General features: G+C 53.8%; 1 protein-coding gene across 11 annotated transcripts in view; it reads right to left on the bottom strand.

The window, feature by feature from the left end:
- Window positions 1-209: 209 nt before the first annotated feature.
- The window catches only part of AGAP1 (ArfGAP with GTPase domain, ankyrin repeat and PH domain 1), a 527767-nt gene continuing 502733 nt past the window's right edge, over window positions 210-25243 (bottom strand). For all 11 annotated transcript variants that reach the window (XM_027588845.2, XM_027588846.2, XM_027588847.2 and 8 more), the window contains 2 exons: window positions 9429-9684; window positions 210-8188 (listed from right to left, as the gene is read on the bottom strand). In XM_027588845.2, the coding sequence (XP_027444646.1) occupies window positions 7985-8188; window positions 9429-9684 (460 nt within the window). In that variant the 3' untranslated portion in view covers window positions 210-7984. The remainder of the gene's footprint in view (window positions 8189-9428; window positions 9685-25243) is intronic.

The raw sequence follows: 25243 nt of genomic DNA, 5'->3' as shown, positions 1-25243 counted from the left end.
TGCTCCTTATCATCCTGACGCCGTGACTACAGCACGTGTGTGTGCATCAGTTTCCTCTCGAGAGAGGTGGCCTGGGCCTAGCGCCTCCCTTCTGTAAGCACCTCTCCTCTCTGATTTACCTCGCCTGAGCACACACATCCAATTAGTCGTGACCAATGGCCAACACCCCCCCGCCCCCAAGCCCCACAAAAACCTCCACGGAAGCAGTGTAGACATATTTTCATTTCTTTATTAGAAAGAGGCCTCTACCCTATAGCCACCTCTCCCCTTTACTTTACACATCTTTCTTTTTCTCTTTTTTTCCCCCTTAGAATACTGTACAGCTGACACAAAGAAAATCCCAATGCAGGAAAATACAAACTGGCATATTTAATCAAAACAAAATCATATGAAATAATAAGCAAAGTGAAATGTCTGTCAATGGTTTTAATTACAGTACAAACAATATAAATAAAGCATCATTGAGTCATTGTGAAACAAACTTGCTGAATGAGGTAATATAAAAACGACCAAAAAAACCCCCAAAGAAACCAAACCCATCTCTGGATAAACCCTGGGCCACTCTTCCATCTTCTATACATTGTTATTTACAGAAACAGAAAAATGTGCTGAGAGGTGGGCAGAGACTTGGCCTTCCCTGTTCCCTCTGAGAAATGCCTCTCGGTTGTCACCCTTGACCTCCTCGGGCTCCCGTTCAGAAACACACCCATGGCCCCATGAGTACCCTGTTCAAGGTCACCGGCAGGAGAGTGGGGGGCTGTTTGGGGGCAGGAAGCACTCTCGGGACCCACGTGGCCGTGCCTGGGGCTGGAGCGGCCAACTCCTCCAGCCCTTCCCAGGGCAGCCAGCTCATGGCTCCCAAGGCTTTGTGCAGTGCCCTTGGCCAAGGCCACATGGCATCCTCCCCAGCACGTGGGTGCTCAGATCAGGACAGTGGTTGCAGCCTCAAGAGTTTGATATATTTTAGACCAAAGCCCAGTTGGAGGAGGGAAACCGCTGAGGTTTTTCAGGGTTTGGAGAAGGCATTACTTCTAACCTCGAGACTTGTGATGTGCCATAAAGCAGTTTCTAAACATACCTGTTGCCTATGCACCATGGAACAGCCCAATCCTCACTCGGGTCTGCCCGTGCGCCCTGGGGCGGGGCGGGGAGGGAGTGATGTGCTCCTGGGAGTGGTCAGTGAGGGCTAACTCCCTGCTCTGGCTCCAGCTCATGCACCCTTGGGCCCCTCTGTCCTCTGACCCTTGAAGAGCCCAGGCAGGACGAACCTTTCCCCCAGGCCACTCAGTGGAATGTCAGGTGCAGAGCTAGGTGCAGTGGTCGTCAGCTGGGCTGCCCCCAGCGTCTTTGAAAGAGGCCTGTCACTCAGGCTCTCTACATCTGGGTTCTGGACAAGGGGTGGAAAGCCCTTCAACGTCTTTCGTCAAGCCTGGACACTCACCAGCTTACCTGAGGCATCACTGACTACGTGAGCTTCTAGGGGTTGGTGCCACATCCTATTACTCGAGTTTGGGCCAACTCAGACATTCGCTTCCCGGGCCATCGTGGACACCATCTGGCACGGGGAGATCAGGGCACACTCTTATTTGGGGGCGGCTGCTCCCAACACCTGGTTGTTCCGTTTGGAAGATTCCCCAAAGCTCTTACATCTAGGATGGTTCCTTTCTTTCACCTGTATCTCAAGGTAAAGGACGCGGAATTCCCACGGACCATGAATTCTAGACTAGACCTCGCTTGGCTTTGACAGGCGAGTCTCTATCCTATGGCGCCATCATGACCCCCGGGGGGCGTTCTCTGCAGAAGCCACACACCAGGCCCACACGAAACACAAGCCCCGAGCTGACCTGTTGCACCCCGACGAAGGTGGCTTGCCCCGCAAGGACCCCACAGCTGCCGGGTGCCGGGTGACACCCGGCCAGACCCCGAGCTTGTCTGTCCACTTGGCGGGGGCGGCTCACGGCGGGTCGCTGCTGGGCACGCCTGCCTCACCCTGCCCGCCTCTGGGCACCGCAGGCCCTTTGCATGGGATGAGGGCCTTGGACAAGGGCGTTTTTACCAACAAGGTGTGAGCCCCAGAAACAAATGCTGTCCTCTGAGAGCAAAACCAGCCCCCGGCCCCAAATGAAATGCAGAAAGGAGAGGCTTTCAAATCTGCGGTCCTGAATCCTTGATTTGGGAGGGTGTTTCCCACACCAGTGAAACTGAATTACTTCTAGAACTTGGGCACTTAAAAATCACGGACTAAAACCCAGACTTTGTGGTCTCATGGAATCCCGTGCTGATGAAATGTCCCTAATCTTCCACTCTGACCCACACCGAAACACTGGAACTGGAAAGAAGTGTCACTCTGTGCTCAAAAAGCAGCAGACATCAGAAATGAAATGGGGAATCCATTAATATTGCTTAAAAAAAATCTCTGTAAGGACAGCCTTTCTCTAAGGGGAAGAACATCTGTGTTTTTGAAATACGAGTTCTAAGCTGTCACCTGTCCCTTCTTCCTGGAGAGGTGGGAGGGGAGGGCCCGGCGGGGGCCTGCTGACCCCGAGCCGCACGGATGCTCTCTCCTCCCCAGCCGCCTGGCCGTTCTGGCTTCCAGGGATCACTTTGGGCCGCGGTGGAAATAAAAGCCTGACGCTGTTCCTGTCTGCTCCATGGACTGACCCACTCCCCCTTCTCTCTTCTGCGTAACAAAGCAATTCCACGTTTTGACTGAAAGGCGACCTGATTGAGATGCTTGAACCACGAAGGACCCATCAGGGTGCAGGGCACCGAGCAGGGCAGGGAGCCGACCCCACCCCCCAGCGGGCCAGGTGGGGAAGCCAGACCCCTGCCCCCGTGAGCCACACACCTGGGGGCCTGGCGGGGCCACGGCAGGGGCGGGGCCCACACCAAAGACTCACTGACCACAGGACTTCCAGAAGAAAGCCTCTTGGGAATTCAAAAAAGCAACGTGTCGATAATGGCCCAAAGTGAAAGAATCCAACTCTGGATGCCAAAGGCCCTTATTTAGCTTTTTGGTGAAGGATGAGGGTGAAAATCACTTGAAGACAGTACCTCACAATGTGTGAAGCCCACGTTTGAGGAGGCAGTTTGAATAAATTATATTTCCTGGGAAAGAAAGATGTGTATCTTCAGCACATTTCTATTTGAATTCCTTCCTGACTGCTTTTCAGTTTGTTTGCTTGAAGGACATAAATACAATCCAGGGGAGTTCTAGAAAGTCATGCCGACCTTGTGGGGCGCGTGAGGGATGGAAATAGAGCAGGTGGGGGAGGGGGAAACAGCCCATGGAGGGGTAATGGATTTGCTTTCAAATTATCTTTGCCTTTGTAGAAGTTTTGGAGCCTAGATCATACTTACTTGTAGAGGCTCTACATCAGTGCAAGGCTTCTGAACCTCCCTAGGTGGGAATGTGGATTTCTTATTTCCAGAACATTCTAAATGCAAGGAGGAAGGAATGGCAGAGCTGGAGCCACGGTGACTCATGTCACCCTGGAGCACAGCTGGGGCTGGGGGCTGGGCAGGACCCCATGGCCACCGTCGAGAGGGGAGGACGCGTCCACCAAGCGCAGGCACGAGACAAGCCAAGCGCCAGCCTCAAAAGGGGGAGTAGCTCACAGCGTGGTGCTCGCTCACCGTCCAACCGTCCACGCCAAGCAAGAGGCCGCAAGGCCCGGCGCTCTGCCAGTAAAGCGTGCTCTTCAGCGCGCTCTGAGGACCCAGTGCGGACAGCAGCTTCCTGGTGGCTTCTGAAGAGCGGGAGGCCTGTCTGAGCCAACAACCCAAGAGGGTGTTGGACAGAAGGGGTCACCTTGGGCCTCAAGTGACCTCAGTGAGCACATGAGGGTAAGACTCAACCTTTCCTTTGCCTCTGGGAAAGCAAACTCAGACTACAAAAATCGGGGATAAATGCCAGGAAGTGCGCAGTGCGGCTCACCCCTTGGGAGAGGGGCTCTGTAGGCGTCGTCGGGGCTCACAAAGAGCCTCACCCCTCCTCTGACACTGCTCCCTGCCCGCGGGGGTGGGGGAGGGCCCTGCTGGCTCAGCAGAGGGGAGGGGGGCTGGCGAGCATGCTGTCCCGGGCTCCCTAGGGCGCCGGCTTGAGGAAGCAAGCTCTCCAGGCCGGCGCTCTGGCTTTGGGGCCGTCAGCATTTCTGTTCTTAATGAACACTCCCATTTCCTGAGCATCCAGCCCCGGCGGAGTGTCTGGCTGGCAGTGATCACACTGGTTGGAAACCAACTGGTCATCGGGTGCTGCAAGGCCACTCCCCCCAATTTCACAGCTGAGGAAAGAGCGCCCCAAGGCTGGGTACCTGGCCAGGGCCACCCAGGAGGGGCAGCAAAGCCGAGGCCGGGTCTGCTCAGCCCCAGGGCTGTCCTTCTCATCACCGGACCCTGTTCTCCCCCTCATCAGGTCAGTGACCGCTCCTTCACGGATGGAGAGAATGACCCTGGGAGGGGGCAGGTGTTACAAAACTGGGAGGACGGGTCCTGAGGCCAGATGGCAGAGGCTGGGTGTGAGCCGACCTCATCAGGCTAGACGAAACTTCAAAAGACAGGTGAACAGCAAGGCCCTGCCTCGGTGCCCGGGCTCACGGGCAGAGAATGGGCTCCTTTTAGGATTCTGGTCAAGAGTAATCCAACAAGGGCCCTTGACAGCCCTGGGATCAGCAAGCACCCCACTGCCTTCCCCTGTTCTCTGGGATAGTCGCGCAGCGTGCTCTTACAGGGAGACATGGAACGGCGCCCGCTCATGGGGCCCAAGACTCATGAACGTGTCACTCACTCACCCTCGAGCTGCTCATCTCCTGGGATGACAGGAGACAGGAGGGGCCGGGGCCCCATGACTGGGCTTTGGGCTTGGTGAGCCATCTTCCTACCAGGCCTGGGAGTCTGCTCCCACAGGATCAGAATCAAGGCTCCTCCTCTGCAGGGTTTCTGTGGCCAACAGAAGGAATCCAGCCAGATGGTGAAGCTACCCTCCCTGGTGACCATGTGCACCTGTGCCTACCCCAGCAGGTGGTTTCAAGTTCAGGGGAATTTACTTCTGAAGAGAAAAGGCTATGAAGATAATGCACTGGTGTTTTCCGTGGGAGCAGTGACAACTCGGCCGCCTTCCTGAGCTGGTCATTTCTAACACCGGCCCTTGTGGCTTTTTGCTTCCCCGCCTGAGTGTTAGCAAGGCTTTAAGATGGGAATGAGAGCATATTGCCGGTGAAGAAAGGCCTTCTGGTGTGACGCTGAAATACAAACAGATCGGCCACCAGCCACCTTTATTTTTGAGGAAAACCCTTGACACCCACCACCGCCCCTGCCCTGCTGCCCAAACTCAGGCTCAGGAAGGCTGGCCACCTCCTGGCGCAGATCAACATTGCTAGAAATAGCAGAAGAGGGGTCAAGTTTTCTGAGAAGGAATCAATGAAGTCCCCGCGCCGGAGAGAGGGAAGGGAGAAAAAAACAAAAACAAAACCCCCCAAACAAATCTGGCATTCAGGTCGTGAAAGGCTAAGTGAAAAAAGAAGTCATTTGGGAAAATATTATATTATAAACACATATAATAATATGTACACACTCATATACATCTCAAAGAGAAGCCTTACAAGGAATTCCGTTTCTTTTCAAAACAAGGCTTCGTTATATGATAGAGCATTCCTATAGTGGGAATTAACTACAGTGAAATAATTTAAGAATTTCATTTATACTATATCTGCGTTCACTACATAAATTCTATGCTAAAGGCTGTGTGGAGGCGAATGTGTATAGCTGGATTAGAACAGTAACGCGTTCTTCAAAAATAGGCAGACATTTTTTTTCCTATTCACATTTAAAATAACTACACAGTGATGAAACACAGAATTAAAAATCGCGGGGGTGGGGGTGGGGAGGGAGGATTAGGGACCTGTTGTCAAGGCTCTCAGCCTCGTGGCTTCTGCACCTGCTGTTCCCGGAGCCTCCTGGCTTCCATGCAGCGGAATCAAGGTTACAAATGTCCATGAAACACTGACCCACATATAAATTCTGTGTAAAGCTTTATTTTTTGCCCACCTAAATTTTTTTTTCTTAAAAAGTGAAAGAAGAGGAAAAACTCTTACAAAATAGAAGGTTTAATGTAGGAGAGCAAAGGACCTGCCTGGAGGCTGCTGGGCGGACGTGGCCCTGCTCCTGTGTGGCAGCAGGGCCAGGGTCGCCTGCCAGGGGGACGACCCTCTTCTTGCTCGGACTTGCTAAAGGGCTCCAGGCACGCCCCCCCCCCCCACCCCCGCTTCCTTTTTAACCTAAGGTGTCTTGATCTGGTTTTTACTTCGTTTGGCCAGCAGGCTGAAGGTGGTGGAAGTCTGAAGCCACCCCACAGCTTGGACACAGCAGGTCAGGTGACCAAGTAAAGGAGATGGAGGGCCTGGCCACCCAGGGAAGTGTTAGCGAGGCCCGCGGGCCAGCTGGTGCCACCGAGCTGTGGGCGGCCGGTCATGGCCTGCCTCTGCCCACCACCCAGGGCCGGGACTCAGAAACTCATCCCCGGCTTCCCCACGGCCTCTTCCTCCAGGCTGGCAGAAGCGGCATCAGATCTAAGTAAGGCGAAATCACATGCCGCCTCCCCACCCCCTCTTCTCTCATAGGATCTAAGTGTCTTCTTTTTCTTTCTCGATTTTAATAAGCAAATTGTACCACCATCTTCTTCGGGTAGGTTCCTTTTTCAAAGCCGTCGATCACAGTAATGGAAGCGTTTGCTGCCAGGAGCGCTTTCCATGTACAATGATCTGTAACCCTCTTATCTCAACTAGTTGCGTGTTATTAGTTCACATCCAGTTCAATTTATAAATTAACAGAGGTGCCATTTGTCTGTACAAAAATCAATGCATATTTATGAACTTCCTTTATTCAAACAGATTTTCACAATCTTAGCTAAAGACATGACACAGAAGCCTGTGGGACACTCTGGCGTGGCCCGGCAGTGACCGAGACCCAAGACATCCACCTTGGCAAAAGGAAGTAAAATATCTCCTAGGTTTGGCAGGGGGTAGCCTTTTATGCCTTTACTGAGTTTACTACATGGTCTCGAAATGTTATTAGCTTGAATTCGTGATTTCCTTTTGAATTTCTGACTTACTCTTATTTATTTTTTCCATTTTGTATTTGCACCAAGGAGACTCCAGTCAAATGATACTCAGCAACTGATTTCCTCTCTTTGGACTGAAAAATTAAACAGATACTAAATTATGACAGTGAATTTAGAAAGGAGGGCTCCAAGGGCTCGAAAGAACACGTCTGGGATGATGTGGTGCTGCTAAGAAGTATTGCAATCACATCGTGGCAATCATCAGAGCGCACTGCGTAACTACCTCCTCGGCTAATATGCTTTCTTCTCGGTGATGACTAATCATGTTCTATTAAACAGCGGTAATGCTGGAAGAACTCAACTATACAAGTGTAATGAAGCCAGTATTCTCCCTGGACAGATTAGCTACAACTGATTTGACACATACCATCATAGGGGCTTCAAACCTGACAAACTCTGCTTGCTTCTGATTTATGCCGTCAAGCTCCTCGGAGAGGAGATGAAATCCGAGTGTTCCGTTTGGTAGAGGTGAAATGTACTGATGTGCTTAACTGCCAGTTAAGGAGAGTTACCCTTCTCCTTGCTCCTTGCCTCCCCTCCCCCTCTCGTCCCCATCCCTTGCACCGTGCTCTTGTGTCTCCAGGCCGCGGACGGATGGCGGCAGGGGGTGCCTCGCCGTGTGCTATCGTCAGCAAACCAAGGCCCACCGGGAGCTCCTGCTTGTCGTTAGGGGAGTTTATGAAAAGGAATCTGCTGGGCAGCCTCCTGGCCTCCTCTTCGCCCCACGAGGACAGTCAGGTTTTGTGACTTCGTGTGGGGGGAGGGCGGGTGACCACCGGGAAGAGGGTGGGGGTGGACGGGACTCACGTGTCGTGACTTCTGCGAGAGAGGGCGCCCGGGTGCGGCGGGCGGGTGGGCGCGCGGCCCTCAGATGATGGTGGGCACCCTCCCGCTGCTGTTGTTCCGGTTATTGTTCTTCCGGGACAGGTTGGGGGTGGCCATGAGCACGAAGCGCTCGTCGGGGCAGCCGTACTGCAGCAGGACGTCGATGCACTCCTGGCTGGAGGCCTGCCGTGCGTAGGCCAGTGCCGTGTTCCCATGGGCGTCCCGGGCCATGACGTCCACTCCGTACTGCGGAGGCAACAGAGGGCCGTTAGGTCCCCGGTGGGGGGCAGCTCAGCTCGTGTAGGGACACGGACCCCCAGGGACGGGCTACAGATGGGCCGGAGGGGAGGCAGATGGCCGGGTGCCACAACGCGCCCCATGGCGTGCTCTTTGAAAGAATGTGCTTTTTGGGGCGCCTGGGTGGCTCAGTTGGTTAAGCGTCTGCCTTCGGCTCAGGTCATGATCTCAGGGTCCTGGGATCGAGCCCCTCATCGGGCTCCCTGCTCAGTGGGGAGCCTGCTTCCCTACCCCCCGCTCATGCTCTCTCTCTGTCCAATAAATAAAACCTTTAAAAAAAAATGCTCTTTACAAGTAAAAGCCCCTCCTTTCTGCAGCAGACCAAGGATAATTCTTGTGTTGCTAGTTCTATTCTGACTTTCCAATTCTAAAAACAAAAAATAATCACTTGATCTCGGAGGTGATTCCTTTCCATTGTAGGAAATACACACGTAATACGTAAGAGCGCAGGAAAGTCAGCTACTACCGTGCGATTCGGTCCGACCACTGGCAAGTGCTTCCCTCTGCGCCCGCCAGGCACCTCTCAGCACCAGCTTTCTGCCACCTTCCATGGGGACCCACAGTGGCTGAGCCCCAGAGGTGTGCAGGCTGCCCCCCGTGGCCCAGGCAGGCAGTGCCCTGCTCTGCACACTCTCCCTTCCCTGTCCCTATTCAGGCTTTATGACAAATGCTTCAATAGAAATTTAAGAAATAATTTTCCCTAGTAGAAGTTAACCAGACAGTCCAGAAGAAGCCCTTTGGTAAAGTCGTACCATATCAAACATCGAACTCTGGGCTCAGTATTTTTGTGTCCGGCCAAGGCAAAACCACATAAACCAGCTGTGTCCTCCCGGCTCCAAAACAAAGATGCTGGGAGTCTGTTGTAAAAGGAACAAGAGGGACACCTCCAGCCACGCTTGAGCCAGAGGGGTCATGAGAAACACGAACTCTGCAGACCCCCTGCCCCTGGCGGGGAGAGCGTGTCCTGTTCACCTCCTCCCGTCCTCGGGGGTGTCCTCAGGCAGTGGAGCCTGAGAGCCGGGGGCCTCCACACCGAAATCCCCCATGCCCTGCCCGCATCGCTTCCCACCTTCAGACCTGTGACCCTCCACCAGAAAGATGCCCACAGAGCAGAACAAGGCGCCCCGCGCCCCCCCCCCCCCCCCCCCGCCAGCATCTCGGCATGGTGCGCGGCCCCTGGGTGACCTACCCAGATCAGGAGCTGCGCCAGGACCACGTTCCCCTTCCGACAGGCCAGGTGCAGCGCCGTGCGGCCGTCCCCCTCTCCGCAGGTCTCGTTCACCTCCTCCCGGGAGCCGTGCGCCAGCAGCAGGATGACGGCCCGCAGGTCCTCGTCAGCGGTTGCCCGCACCAGGTGCTGGCCCAGGGACAGCTCCATGCAGGGCAGCGGCGCCAGGAAGAGCTTTTGCTCGTACTTGGCCCGGATCCACCGCTCCTTCTCTTCCCTGCAAGAGCCACCACATGGGCGTGGTCACCGTCAGGAAGGACAACTGAGGCAAAACCCCCCTCTGCTCCAGAACCTTGGTGGTCCGGAGGCCTCAGGGCAGAAGTGCAATAGTGGGAGACGAGTGTCCTCAGAGAGCACAAGGAAGCCCCCTGAGGGACATGTTTCCCAGACTGGGGTCCCGGCCCAGCAGCATCAGCACCACCTGGGGAAACTTGATAGAAATGCAGATCCCCAGGCTCTGCCCCTGACCTCCTGAATCAGAACCTCTCGGGGAAGGGGGTTTCTGATGCCTGAAGGTGTGCACAGAGGCCCATGGCCTTGAGTTCTCATGTGATTTCTTTTGGTTTTCGTGCAGAAGCCGTGGCCAGAGGAACCCCCTTCCTGCCCGAGGTCTGACGCAAGGCAGCACAGCCCGGAGGCCCGCTCTACTGTAAGCAATGACAACTTTTGGTTGGGATTAGAGGACCCTGCTGGAGTTCAGGGCCAGGGGACCGGATGGCCAGTGGGCTCCCCCCACCTGGGTGTGACCTGGAACTCTTAGCTCTTAGAGCCTCATCCAGGAAGGGAGTGTGTGAACTCCCTGGGGTCTCCCAATGCTTCAGTTAAGGAACATATTGTTACAGACCCACGTATGAAACCACAGAGAGCCCAATGGGGAGGTCTGGCAAAGACAAGCAAACGAACTCAGTTACGACTGGACTCTGAAATCTCTCTGGAGACCTGAGGAAGGCTGAAGCGGAGAGCGTCAAGGTGTTCGGGGGTCCAGCCCAGGAGACAAGGCAGGGGGCCCGGGGCCAGAGCTGAGCTAAGGGTGCTGGAGGGGATGACAGCAGGGAGGAGAGGGCAAGGGCCTGGGGACACAGGCGGCAACGAGCTGCAGCAGGTGCCCCTCCCCCAGGAGCCCCGGCCTGCTGGGAACATGCCTCCTGAACTGCGGGAAGGCGGGTCCAAGCGGGACAAGATGCCGCCTGTGACATCTGGAATGAGGGCCGGGCATAAAGAGGAGGGAGAATGGGAAGAGAAGGCGGAGAGAGAAAGGAAGAAACTAACTGCAAGGTGTGTTCGCGTTTCTCAAAACGGGGTGCAAGAGACACTGAAAACACCTCAGCAATCCTCACAGCTCTGCAGCTCTGCCTGGGGCAAAGAGGAAGGGCAGGAGCCCGGAGGGAGATTTCACTAGTAGCTCTTGAGGTGGGCGAGCCTGGGGGGCGAGCAAGTCTGGGGGGGCGAGCGCGCCGGGGCGGGGGCGGGTGGGGCGCTGCTAGCCGGACAGATGCTTTTTGATGAGGACCATGAGAGATGAAAGGACAGCCCTGGAGAGCAGAGTGACTGTCATTACCAAGACTTAAATAACACACTGCTTCGCCACTGCCCCCTCCTAAAATCCAGCATTTCCCCCCGGAGAAGCATCAGGGTACATAGCTACACACCACACAGAGAATCACTTAGGGCCTCCGCGATACTCTAGAAAGAAAACTCATTAACCGTGACATTTTTCCTTCCGAAGTACAGAAGAAAGGCCCTGTTTACACCTTTTACCCATGTTTACATTGCTCCTAGTGATCTAGTGTCGGGTTAGCCCTAATCTGTTTTTAAATACTTAGGCAAACAAATTCTTCCAGGAGTAAATCTGGATTAGTTTTGCTTCACTTCCTGGTACATGCGAGCGACCCCACAGTGACCCCCGACCCTTTTCATGGGGAGATTTCCAGGACAAACACTGGGCTACAGCTGAGAACCCACCCCACACCCCACACCCCACACCCCACTGGGGACTCCGTGGCGGGAGGCAGCCCGCACCCTGTCCCTGTCCCTACTTGGGACAAAATACAAGCACAAAAGCAAAGGGCAGGAGAAAGAATGCTCCAAACAAATCGTGTTTCTCATGGTATTAAAAAAAACCTTATTTAAAATGTATTTAACATACGTTGATGCATTTCATAAATCACCCAAGAGAAGGGCAAAACGTGAACGCAGTGAAAAGGGACAGCGGGGAAGGATGCGCCCAGATTTTCAAGTTCCAATTTGCTAACTCTCGTTTCCGGGGGTAGGCATTAAAATCAGAACTGTTTTATTCTGCTCTGGTGGATTTTAATGCGCAATGCCAAATCACCCAGGGATAAAACAGAGACCCGAACACGGTAACTATTGTCCTCACTGTAATTATCCAATTCTCTTTTTAATATTCGGACGCTCCGGCCTAAGACTGAGGACAGACTGCAGCTTCTGAGCCCCGTCCGGCAGCCGGCGTGTTCTCCCAGGTAAGTGAGGGTGACTTTCCGGCCTGGGGTTGGGTCACCCCACAAACAAGCTCACCTGGCTTCACGGAAATCAACACACGTCTCAACGATTGTCCTGTTTATTACACTGTTCCTTGCTTTTCAAAGTTGGTGCTGTTTACAATACGTCACAAGGGTGGGTCCAGATTTTAGGGAGCTGAATACTATCTTGGGAGCTTCTTCAGGAGGAAGACTCTGATGTCATGTGTGTGAAATTAGGAACAGGCTTTTGGAGAGGGCTCCTGCAAGGGAAGGCCCAAGGCTTGAACTCTTCACGGCTGGTCCACCTGCGACCCCGCAGAGCTGGAGCGAGGTGACTATTACCAAGAGGGTTTCAGAACCTCCACCAACTCAGATACAGGGAACAGGCTTGCTACGGGGGGCCGTCCCTGAAGGAGCTGCAAGGACCTGATGGGGACTGCCTCTTCCAGCCCCCACTCCCCCTGGTCCCCCCAGAGCTGTTTTAATGTGTGGCTTTTGTCGTGTGGTGGAACCAGGGCTCTTCAGCAAGACTTCTTTGCTGTTCAAAAACAGAAGCTTCCCACACTGGCTCCTGGGCCCCGCACGATTGTAGGGCGCCAGTGTTTTTTCTGAGACCAAGAGGGGCCAGAAGGCTAAGGGCTTCGCGCCTGCACCAGGCGCACGGCAGCTGGTAGGAGCGGGGAGCTCCGACAAGGGCATGTGGGTCTTGCTAACCCAGGAAGCCCTATTCATGCGCAAGCACTTGCCGTTATCTAGAACCCAGGTCCCCTGGTCACTGCGCACCCTGGCAACCGAGGCGGTGACCTTCGCCCTGGGTGCTTTCCACAGTGGCCGAGAGTGGGACGAGAGAACCGCCAGGAGCTGCAGGGCCCTGGTTTTCGGGAATGGAGACGTGGCGTCTGTGTGCCTGCCTTGCTCCTCCCCCTCGCGGTGTGACTTCCACACCTTCGGGGACCCCCTGGGTCCTGTTTGCCTCGTCTGTAAAGTGGGTACAGTGACGAGTGCAGCAGGGCAGGCGCAGGGCCAAGGCCGCCTGTTTGGAGGGTGCACTGGCCAAAAGTGGTGGCTGCTGGTGCCATCACAATGGAGTCGTACGGAGTAATGACGCACAGCCGCTATCGAGCACCTGGGAGCTCACCTGTGGGGGTGACATGTGGGACGAAGGGGGGCTGATGGCTCGGGGGCCCATGGGGGTCAAATCTGGGCTGTCAAATGCGCTGGGCAGGGTGAGGTGGGGCCTCGGCCAGGGTCCCTGACAAACCCATTGGTGCCCTGTGACTCCCCCACAACCTACCCTGGGGCACAGGGGCTCAGGACACTGGGCCAGGGGTGCCCGGCTGGTGTGAAGGACCCCGTGGCTGTCTGGGTGTCTGGGGCCAAGCATGCTTAGCCCCGTCCATAGCCTTGAGATGTCTGATGCCTTCCTGGGTGCTACGGACTGAACTGTGTCCCCCAAATTCATATGCCGAAGCCCTAACCCTGATGTGTCCGCATCTGGAGACCAGGCTTCTGAGGAGGTCACTGAGGTTCAGTGAAATAAAAGTGGGGCCCTACTCCACTGGGACCGGTGTGCTTACGAGATGAGGAAGAGACACAGGGATCTCCGTCCGTGTGATGGCACCCTCTGCAAGCCAAGAAGAGCTCTCACCGGAAACCAACCCTGGCACCTTGACCTTGACCTTGCGGCCCCCAGAGCTGTGAGAAAATACATCTCTGTCATTACAGCCACCTGCTCTGTGGTCCTCCGTTCAGGCAGCCCAGTCCGACTAACATCCTGGACGACCACGGTCTCCATCACTGTCATCTGGCTTCTGTGCCCACAGTTAATATGTGAAAGACAGACACTCTGGTAATGACTTCTTTGCTATGAGAATATTCTACACCATTTGCCCCCAGAAACCAGGATGCCAAGGCCAAATACGCTAATTGTTACTCTGATGTACCAATCTTACTTCTCGGATTCCCCGCTTGTCTTGGCCGAGCCTTTCATTTTCCCCAAGGAAGGCCAGTTCAAGAGCAGCGTGGCTAGCAGCAGATCACTTCACCTCACCCCAATCCCCTGGAGGCCCGCTGCTCACAGCCTCCGTTGGCTAATGAGCTAAAAAATGACTTATTGGCATGGCCGGCCGTCAGCAGAAAGAAGGAGGCCCAGCTCCTCATTTGAGCCCCGTGCTGACACACCTTTAAATAAATCAACCGCACGGGAGCAAGAGAAAATGAGAGAGCGGGCAACTAATCAGAAGAAAGACACTGACCCGATCCCCCAAAATATAAAGAAAAGATACAATAGAAGGTGCAGTAGTAAACATTTTCTTTTCTTCCTGCCTGAAATGAAGCCCCTTTGTGAGGGGGCCCGCCCCTCCTCCCGCCCGGGGGGCCCAGGAGATAGTGAGGACCGGCCAGGTACTGGGCACAGGATTTGGGGGTCAGAGGACACGGAGAGACCCGGTCCCTGGAGCCGCGTGACCACGGCGCCTTACGGCGTCTGCCGGGCTAGGATGTGCTCTCCCTGCAGCCCGACCGACAAGGCCAAGGCTCCACGTATCCCCCAAAGACGACCCCTGAGACATGTCCCACCTGCAGCCTGCCTATGTAGTACCTGCTAGACGGAAACAACCCCCTGCACCAGTAAGACCAGTAAGGACCGGTAAGGACCGGTAAGGCTGTGGGGTGGCCTCCGAGTCCTGGGAGCACTTGCGGCGGCAGTGCGGAGGGTGAAGATGATGATGATGATAATGATGGAAACTGGCTTTCTTGAGAACTCCCGGTCTCACCGGGCGCATGTTACATGTTTTCACAAAGGAGCTACATATCAAACTCTGAGCAGATGGCATGTGATGGCAGAGTGGTGGCTGTATTTTGAGAGGTGACAAAAAGGAAAGGCCATTTCCTGAAAAGCTTCAGGGGTAAAAAGAGATGGGTCAGTTCTGTCCCAAGTTTCAGAAGAGGTGAAAGAGTGGACAGTCTGCAATGGATGGCACTTCCCGTTCTGAGGTAGGGCGGCTGGGCCGCGAAGACCCAGGGAGCCCGGGGCTGTCCAGGTAGGACGGGCCGCGGGAGGAGGATGCTGCCAGCGTGAGGCTGGGCCGGAGCGAGGCCCCTGCAGCAGCCCCGGCCTTCCAGACGGGCTTGAGGGGCCCGCTGCGGCTGGGACCTTGGTTGGGCCGCAGCCCTGCTCCCTCTGGTCTGCACGGGGACCGGGTGGAGCGGGCAGGGCGTTCCAGCCCTTTCCAGCATGGACCGTGAGCGAGCGCCCGTGTGGCACCAGTCACTCGCAGGGCCTAGAACTGTAAGCTGGGTGATGCACAGGGGGCAGTGGGGGCAGCTAACTTGGCGGACGACACAATCCAGGCGAGAGTCAAGAAAAGATGATCAAGAAGGAGGTGGGGCAGGGACAGAAATGAGCACTGAGGCTTGTGAAGGAAAATATGCACGGTTGGGGCTGTGGGATGTAGGGCTTTACCAGGGGGTCTGGGGCCACGACCCAGGGCTGGGGCCACTCAGCGTGTGTGCGCTGCACTGGGCTCTGTCTTGGGTTACACGGTCCAGTCGTGGAGTGAGGGCCACTCTGCCTGGTGCTGGCAGGGTACTGCGGTGCTCAGCTCCGGGGAGACATGAGCGTCACTGATGAGCCAGAGGAGACGGGGACAGAAGTGTCCAGAAGCAAAGAACGCCGCCAGGGCAAGACATGGACGTCGTGCCGATGACTATGATGGCAAAGACCTCAGCCGTGAGGGTCACCTGTCCTCGGTAACGGAAAGGGTGTCCTGGGAGGGCTGGGCGTCCCAGCACCTGGAGCTGCTTGGTACCGGGCTGGCGCCTTTCCAGCCCCATGAGCAGAAAGGCTGCTGCGGGAGGCGTCCCGCATGAATCCGCCAGACCACTGCCCTCCACCTTTGCAGCTGTGTACCAAGTCTTGAGCCCCTCATCCTTTCTCCGCCACTGTTTACAAGTCTGCGTGAGCCACGCGGGGGCTTTCGGGGATCGGCCTGTGTGCACCTGTTTATACACAGGGCAAGAGTCACTACTCAAATGGTTTGACTCTGTCACCCGGACTAGGAGCGCGACCACTCATGTCACAGCTACTGTTTGGTAAGGACCTCTGATGTGTCAGCCACTGGGATGAGATTTTCATAAATTATCTGGTTCTGACGACACCCGGTGACATATGTGGGTCTTACCCTATTTCAGAAGGGAAGAAGGTGAGCCCCAGAGAGGTGAAGACAGCTGCTGTGGGGGTCCCCTGCCGGTGAGGGCCAAGCTGCTGACCCCGGGGGTCACCGCCCACGCTCCTCCAGGCTCCGCTGCCTCCCAGATGAGCAGACCTGACGCCAGGTGAGCACCTGGGCAGCGGACTTCTGGCCGGGCCCACAGCACTGCCCCGCCCGAGTCTCTCTTTGGCCATCTCAACAACTGCTCCCTCTCCGTGGGGAAGGGTGAGTCGTGTCACCCAAGGGGACAGCGTGAGCCACGTGCTGGCAGGGAAGTGTAATCGGAGTAAAACAAGGAGTTCTCTGCTCAGCTCCCCTAGACGCCCTGCACCCGGGCCAGGTGCGTAGGAGCCACACGCAACCGGCGGTGGCCGTCTTGGATGGTGCACATGATCTAGAGCAGTCCCACTGCGGCTTGCATGGGACAGCGCCCTTCCAGACAACCTGTACTTTCTTCGCTCCCATTTTTCTCCTTACAAAAACTATTTGGCATTGAAAATACAAAATGACGAGAAAGGAAACCACACACAGGTGAGAAAGAAAAGTGAGTGCAAGCATCACAGATACCAGGACCCGCGACAGGAGTGCAGTGAGGAGCTGAGTGCAGGGCAAGTCTTCCGGGCCCGTTGCGGGGGAGACCCGGAGAGCGAGGAAGAGCCAGGCTAGCCCCCATCCTCAGAGAAGTGTCATCTTGACGCGGTGCCCCGTCTCCACTCCCCAGCGTCGGAGAGCTGGAGGACTCAGCCGCACGCAACTGAGATTGGCTGCATTTTAAGTCTGGCAGGGAGGGCTCAGCAGGCTGCCAAAGGGGAGCGAGGTTAATGGGTTGGAGTCCCAGAAAAGGCAGTTTGTAGCAAATAACCGCAAAGCTTCCACTTGGCTGTCGGCACTGTTCTGCGGCATCCCAGGAGGCGAGTCACGCGGGGCACAGGCACCGGTGCGGTGACCAAATGCCCCGCCGGGTCCTCGAGGACCTGTGACCCTTGGAGGATCTGGGCCCAGCCTTCCACTCCGCATCGAGGCTTTCCCTGGACGCCTCCATACAACGCAGACCAGCAATGGCCTTTCCTGAAGGCCCCCTCTGTGTCAAGTCTAATGTGTTCATTTTTATGGGAACCCCTCCCCCCAAGTGTTAAAAGGCCAAGAACTTTTTTGGGGGGCCTGTCACCTGTCACATTGTTCTTTTCGGAAACATCTCTCTTCCGCCTTCATGGGCTGGGAGAGGATTTGTCAACACTGATTTTAAAGGAGATTCTGGAGCAGAGTATATGGGAGTGAAGGGCTAGCCTTAGCGATGAGGAGGAGACGCGCTCGGCTTACACGGGGCCGGTGACAGTGATGGGAGAGGGAAGACAGGGCTAGCTAGCAGCAAGGAATTTCCAAAGTGTCTTTCTGCCTCAAGCAAAGCAGGAACTGGGAGGGAGGCACAGAAGGGGGGCTGGAACAATATGTTAGGAAAACAGGGGGCTTCCTCTCTCTGCAGGGGAAGACCCCGGCCTGCTGCAGGCCGAGCACTGAGCACTTGGCTGCCCCTGGCATGCATGCCTTCTCCCCCGGCCGCGTTGCTAAGGGAGGATGGCCAACAAAGACCGATGGATATTTATTCCTTAATTACCGAAAGCTTTTAAGAAACTGGCCACTGTAAATCCCGCATGCAGAGAGCAGGAGGCAACGGGCGAGGATTTATGCTCATGGGGCAAAGACAAAATAAATATCCCGTCTGACTTCTGATCAATATTATGAGTGTTTTTGCCAACCTGCAGGGTGTTTTATGAGCTCGGAGGAAGAGAACAGAACAGAATCATTATTAATTAAATAAAGTCAACTGTATTAGGCTTATTATTTCTGTGAGTCATAGGTAAGGGTGCCCAGCTGCAGGCGTTGGGGGCGGGTGGCTCCGTGGGCAGGAACCACCCCGGGCAGCCCAGGAGGTGGGAACACGCGCTCAGGTGCTCTGCATGCCCGGTGCACGCTGGCTCAGGCCCGCTTTGACCCAGAGGCCAGTGGATGAGAGTGCTGGTCCCCATGAGCAGAGCAGGGTCTCACCCCCACACCTCGGGCCGGGGTTCAGGTTGAGTCCTGGGGCCCCTGTGGCTTTGCTGTTATTAGCACTGGGCACCTGCCAACACCCGTCTGTTCGGAACCTGGCCAGGCTGAGCAGAAACATGCTCTGGGCTACAAGCAACAGGGCAGATACAACATCATCCCTCTCAAGTTTTGGGACAACTTGCAGGGATTCTCCTTGGAAATCTCAACGTAGGCATAAAGGAGATGTCGGGCCAGGTCACGAGCTCGAGTTGGCCTGGGAAGGGGGAAACATTTGGCTAATTACAGACCCGACCCAGCTCAATCCTCACAGCCTGCTGGTTGGGCCAGGCAGTCACAAAGAACGGACCCGGGCGTCTCTGGGAGGGCCACGGCTGGCCCTGGAGCCCTTCGCCAGGCACCCACCCCTCCTGGGCCTCCGTTTCCCCTCTGGAGAGGCTGGGGGATTTAAAGGCCTACTGACTCTGAAGTGTAAGGTCCCGCGGGAACATCGGCTCGCGAGGTCGCTGTCAGTGACGGGACAGAGGGCGGGCATTTGTCTCACTGGGTCCACTGGAAGGAGGGCCTCAGCCTCGCTTCCCATTTGGACAAATATGCCTGTGCAACACACGGCCACTCCCTTGGAGCTCTGGACCATCCACGTGGGGCCCAGCACACACTCACTGCCGTATGTAGCAGCCTGCCTGGGGCCTCTCTGGGTCCACTCCCGCGTGACCTGCGGACGCCATACTGCCGCCAGCACTGTGGCCAGTGAAGGTGGACCACCGGCCCGGCCTGCGGCCCTCCGAGACTCACCTGAACTGCCTTCTCAGGCCCCATTCGTGGGGAATTAATCCCAGAATGGGAGAATCTGCTCATGTTTACTTTCTGGTCCCTGGACCCCCAGGGCCCAACCCTCTCCAACCTTTAAGTGCCCACTTGGGAGGCGACTAGTTAGAGAAGGGGAGGCGGGGCCCGTCCTCCCAGAGCCCTGGACAGGGGAGAACAGGCATGGGGGCGGGTAGAGGGGGCAAGTGGGGGGCACTGATGGCAGCTCAGAGCGCGTCTGACTTTCAAGAAAATCCTTCTGAAAACTTGGGGTACTATGAAGAAAGGCGGAACGCCCAGACTGTTCCAGAAGCAGCCACAGTGTTTTTATTTTCAGGATTTCCCCCCATTTTCTCATCTATTATAAAACAATCCAGCAAAACGTGGGAAGTTACAGGAAAAACCACTGTAGTTACAACCACCTCAACTCGCAAACTCTTCTCGTCTGTGCTCCCGTGTCCTGTTCCACTCCCAGACATATAATCTTGTTGGAATTTTAGCTGACACCTTTATTATTCTGCGCAAAGCTAGTTTGGCAAATTCAGTTTGTGACTTAATCTGCACATTGAGTGAGTGTTTTCACAATTGTAATCACGGCTCAGCTATGGTAGCCACGCACACACTGGATGTTTCCGTACTTCAACATTAGAAAAAATGTGAACAACTATTTCAGAGCATAAATCCCGATAAATCTGTGCCAAGCGAGAGGGAGCCTGCGCTAGTCAGGTGAGGCGGTCCTCGATCCCGCGTAATGTGGCATGAAACAGGACGCGCCTCGGCAGCCCTCGCGGCAGCCCTGGTGGTAGGACCCCCATCAGAGCGAATTAAGTTCACCATAACAGTGGCTGATGGGATCCGCTTTGGAACATATCGCATCATAAACAGATAAGGAAAGAGAAATGGCCCTTTTCCTCCGCTCGGAATACTGTAAAATGGATAGAAGCCTCTGCTGTGTCTGCTCCATTGGCCTTTAAACACCAGGGAGCAGAAACTCCAGGGCTGTTCATAAACGCAAAACCAAGGGAAGGATGGGGCAACTGCGGAGCGCCAAGCATGACCCGGTGGCTTCTCAAAGACCTGCCCTCTAGGTGGTCGTTAGACACGGACAGAGACAGGGAAGGCTGCAGGGTACAGACTGGAGACACACTTGCAGAGCTCCGAGGAGGTTTCTAGGGAAAAACAGCCAACTGGCTTTAAGAACTGCACCCTTTAGTGATAGGATGTTTTTAAAGACCTAAGACCAATGATTTTGACAATAAAGAGTCTTCTTAATGTAGTTTTCCTTTTAATTTTGGGGGTAAGGTGGGGATTGGAATAGTCATGTGGTTTCTCAAGGGCCACACAAACAAAACAGTAACAGTAACAAAACAGATTTTACACGGGGAAATGCATTCCAGAGGGCATGCAAATGGAAAAGGCATTTAAGATGAGTTTGCACGTTAATTTTTTTCAAAATATGAAAACATAAAAACGCGCTGAAAGATCCTAACCAGATCAGCCGTTGGCTTGACTGACACACTGGGGACGGTGGGGCTGGTCTGCCAGCGACCCTTCATACCAGGCAACATGGACTCCATTCCAACGTAGCGGCAACTGAAAATCCATTAAAGACTAGATGTCCCTCTTAGAGAAACCCCAACAGATGAATAATGGCTATTTTTTCTTTCTCATCTGATCTTAAATATTGAAAATATCAGACCCAATCTCCACCCCCACTAGGTACTTTTTGTTTCTAAGTTTGGTCATGTGTGCGTGTAGAGGTGATCTTGGGAATGATTCACCGCAGCGTATATGTGAATTCTCTAAAGTAAGGAAAGCATGATTCTTTAACAAGCTAAAGTTAATTCTTTCATGAAAATCACCAAACATCTATCTAACTAATTTGATCAGGAGGCAGAAACTGGTCAGATGTTTTCTTTTCCACAATTGACACAGCATTTAACTTGCTCAATGTCATTGTCTTTGAAAACGCAACGTGAAAATTCTGCTCAGCTTTTTCCCGGAGAGGGAATCCTAGAACAGTGGTACAGAGAAGATGTCAGGGGTTCACTAGCCCAGGCTGGCTTCATGGGGCTGTGAACTCTGCAGATGCACAGGCCCTTGTCCCAAAAGGGACTCACGGTTGGTATAATGTTCCACTGTTTTGAAATTCCTGATGGTTCCTGAACAAAGGCCCCACAAATTCTCTGGTTGGTCCTGGATAGTCTAGTTGCTTTACATTGATTGATTGATTTTAGAGAAAGAGAGTGTGGGAGCAGGGGGAGGGAGAAGGAGAGAGAATCTGAAGCAGACTATACACTGAGCAGTGCTGGACATGGGACTCAATCCCACGACCACGAGATCATGACCTGAGCAGAAACCAAGAGTTGGGACGCTTAACTGACTGAGCCACCCAGGGGCCCCCTGGATAGTCCAGTTGCTTTAAAGTATCAGTTGGTGGGGCGCCTGGGTGGCTCAGTTGGTTAAGCGTCTGCCTTCGGCTCAGGTCATGATCTCGGGCTCTCTGCTCAGCAGGGAGTCTGCTTCTCCCTCTCCCTCTGCCCCTCCCCCTGCACGTGCGCTCTCTCGTTATCTCAAATAAAGAAATAAAACCTTAAAAAAAAAAAAAAGTACCAGTTGGTGGCAAAGCTATCTCCGGTCCACTGAAAAATGGCAAAACATGAACCATGTAATGGAGTTTTCATAAAGCTGAAGTTACACATTTGTAGGGCACTTCCTCTTCTGTGGTTATGTCCTTCCCATCTTCTGGATGCTAACGTCCTTTTATGAAATGATGGTGACCACAAACAATTTATTATGTGTCCTTAATATGACAAAGTTAGGAACCAGCTACCCACCATCTTAACTGAGAAGCCCTGGTCCACCCAGCCCCTCTCTGCAGAGAACAGGGGAGCCCTCTGCTCCCATGAGCATGCCCTTCACTTTTTGTCCTCACGCAGTAGGATGTGTGAGGCCTCTAGAAAAAAGGGTTTCTATCCAACATTCACTATTTAAATGAGTCAAAAATCTAGAATCTGGGAAAACAGTAAGGCAGTTCCTCAGAAGATTACACATAGTATTACTCCATGACCCAGCAATGCCACTTCTGGGTATATAGGCAGAAAAACTGAAAGCTGGACACTGAAGAGATATTTGCACACCCATGTTCACAACCAACAGCGTTATTCACAATAGACAAAACATGGAAGCAACCTGAGTGTCCATCAGCAGATGAATGGATAAGCATGAAGTGGTCTATCCATACAAGGGAATATTATTCAGTCATAAAAGGGAACGGAATTCTGTCCCGCGCTATAGCACTGATGATGAACACTGAGGACGTTATGCTGAGCAAAATAAGCCAGTCACAGAAAGACAAGTATTGCACAAGTCCTCTTCTGCGAGGTACCCAGAAGAGTCAAACTCAGAGACAAGAGGTGGACGGGTGGGCACCAGGGGCGGGGGGGCGGGGGACAGGGAGTTCATGTTTATTTATTTATTTTATTTTATTTAAAGATTTTATTTGTTTATCAGAGAGAGAGAGAGAGAGAGAGAGAGAGAGAGAGACAGAGGCAGGCAGAGGGAGAAGCAGGCTCCTTGCTGAGCAAGGATCCCAGGACCCTGGGATCATGACCTGAGCCGAAGGCAGACGCTTAACTGACTGAGCCACCCAGGCGTCCCGGGGAGTTCATGTTTAATGGGGTCAGAGTCTCAATTTGGGAAGGTGCGGAAGTTCTAGAGATGGGGGTGATGGTCGCACAACAATGCAGACATATTTAATGCCACAGAACTGTACACTTAAAATTGATTAAAATGCTAAATTTTGTCTGTTTTGTCACAATTAAAAAATACTCCAGAACCGGAGTGCTGTCTTGCTGCCCCCCACCTCCAGACACCACTGTGTGAGACTCAGGTTCCGTGCCTGTGTCATGATGGCCCCTACTATTAGACCCAAGTAACTTCACATCAATATAACGTTACTGACGATATGCGGGTCCATACTCCGTTTTCCCCAAGCGACCCCCGACCCTGAGAGCCGAATGTTTCTTCCAGCCAGAAGTCGTTCCCTGAGGCCATGCTGCATCTGATCCCTCCGCACCTCCATCTCCTTTATTCTGACGGTCCTCCCAAATCCCTCCCCTCTTTCTGGTCTTGAATTACATGGGGATTTTTGAGGAGTCTGAGCAGTTCAGATTACACACTGTTCCCCAATCTCGTTTTGTCTGATTCAATTCAGGTTACTTACTTTTGGTGAGGACACTAGACACGAGCCCACTGCGCCCCCCTCCCCCATCACATCGGGAGGTATAGATGGAGGGGGTGCTCCCATTACCGAGTCTGAGCACAGGTGAAACCGTGGCCCCCACACCTGTCCTCTGTCCAGGACCTTCTCCCCTTTATAACTAACAAGTGACCTGGGGCTGATCCCTTGAGACACTGCACCTCTGGTTCCTCAAGACGTTTCCCCAAAGCACATGGGCTGACGACGCCTACAGAGTCGGTTGGTATGTCCTTAGAGGCAAGACAGAGACTTCCCAGTTCTGTCGGTCCTTCTCTGATTATTAGTTGGCATTTTCTATAAAGAAGAGCCGCCCCGGCCCCCATATCTCCTTTTGGGAGTATCATCACAGACCCACAGGCTTTAAAAAAGTCCCTGTGTCCTAGAATGTACGACGGCCATTATTCTTTCTGAGGCTTACGCCGCTCCAGAGCGGGCCACGGGGCGCCTCCCGGAGCTGCCCCCGTTCTGTACAACAAGCCCCCTTGGTCCCTGACAGCGTCGTACTTCCTGGCACAGCAGCGGGTCCCAGGCCGACCTCGTACCCTCCCACAGCAGGGATGAGCCATTTCCCTAGGGCGTCCTCATCTTGTTACTGAAGCCGCCATTTCTTTTCCTTTATTTATTTTACTTGCATTCTGAGATTCATATGTAGTTTATGGACATCCTGTGGGGAGATCCCATGCACCCCTTAGCTAGCTTCCCCCCAATGGTACCATCTTGAGAAACTACAGTCCAGTCTAACAACAGGACGTATCTTGACGGCGATGCAGGCCAGCCATCTTGCTCAGATCTCCCCACTTTTATGTGTAGTCATCTGTATCTGTGTGTGCATTTGCTTAATTCCACGCAATCTCATCTGATTCCCGGGTCACATTGCTGTGTCCCCCCTCACAGTCAAGGTAGGGAATGTTCCCCCTACAGGGGTTCCTCCCGTTCACCCTTCTATAACCACATCCCCCCCATCCCCTCCATCCCTCACCCCTGGCAACCACTAAATCTGTTCTCTCTCTCTGTAATTCTGTCATCTCCAGAATGCGCCATAAATGGAATCATACAGCATGTAATCTTTGGGGATGTGCTGTTTTCACTCAACATAACTCTGGAGACCCCTCCAGGCTCTTGTGTGCATCAATGGTCCACACCTTTCCGTTGCTGAGCCGTGTTCCGTGGTATGGATGGACCACAGTGTGTTTAACCATCCCGCTGAGGGACATCTGCGTCATTACAAATAAAGCTGCCATGAGTATTAGTAAAAAAGGTTTTTGTGTGAACTTAGATTTTTATTTCTCTGGGATAAATGCCCAAGAGTGCAGTTGCTGGGTTGTATGGGACTTGCGTGCTTAGTCTTATAAGAAGCTGCCAAACTTTTCCAGAGTAGGAGCTACGAGTTTTTAAAAACGTTATTTGACAAAACTAAATTCCATTATGAGAAAGGAACGGAAAGAGCCCTTATGATTGAGAGGAACGTGGCATCGCCTGCGTGGGAACAAGAGCATGGCATGCCGGGTGATCTGGGGCCACTGCACCCTCAGTCCTCATTCCTCCAAAATTCCTGGACACAGAGCCACAGACAACTCCAGTTTTCTTTCTGCAAGTAGATGAGACCTAAAACTGAGTGCAGGTATGCAGACACGTGTGTGTGGAAGGTGTGGCTAAAGACACGGGGTACAGGGGCCGGAAACGTGTTTATAACGTCCTTAGACGTGAGGATTGCATTTCCAAGTCGGGCCAGCACACACGTGGGAAGCCCCGTCACTGCTAGATTTTGATGGGGAAAAAAAGCGATGAACACAAAAATCTGGACAATTGAAAACAGAAGGGCCTCCCCCACCTCACTGTCCTGGGGTCTTGGCCAAAATGGGGCCTCGCGCCAGCCTGGCAAAGCTGTGTTTGCTTTTCTACACCTTTCTTCCGTTCCTTCCCAGTCTTCTTCGGGGCACATTTGGAAATTATTTAAAAAGATAAAATGCC

The sequence above is a fragment of the Zalophus californianus genome, chromosome 3, assembly GCF_009762305.2.
Source record: "Zalophus californianus isolate mZalCal1 chromosome 3, mZalCal1.pri.v2, whole genome shotgun sequence".
NCBI lineage: Eukaryota > Metazoa > Chordata > Mammalia > Carnivora > Otariidae > Zalophus > Zalophus californianus.
The sequence above is the reverse complement of the archived record's forward strand: the minus strand, read 5'-3'. Positions and strand labels throughout refer to the sequence as shown.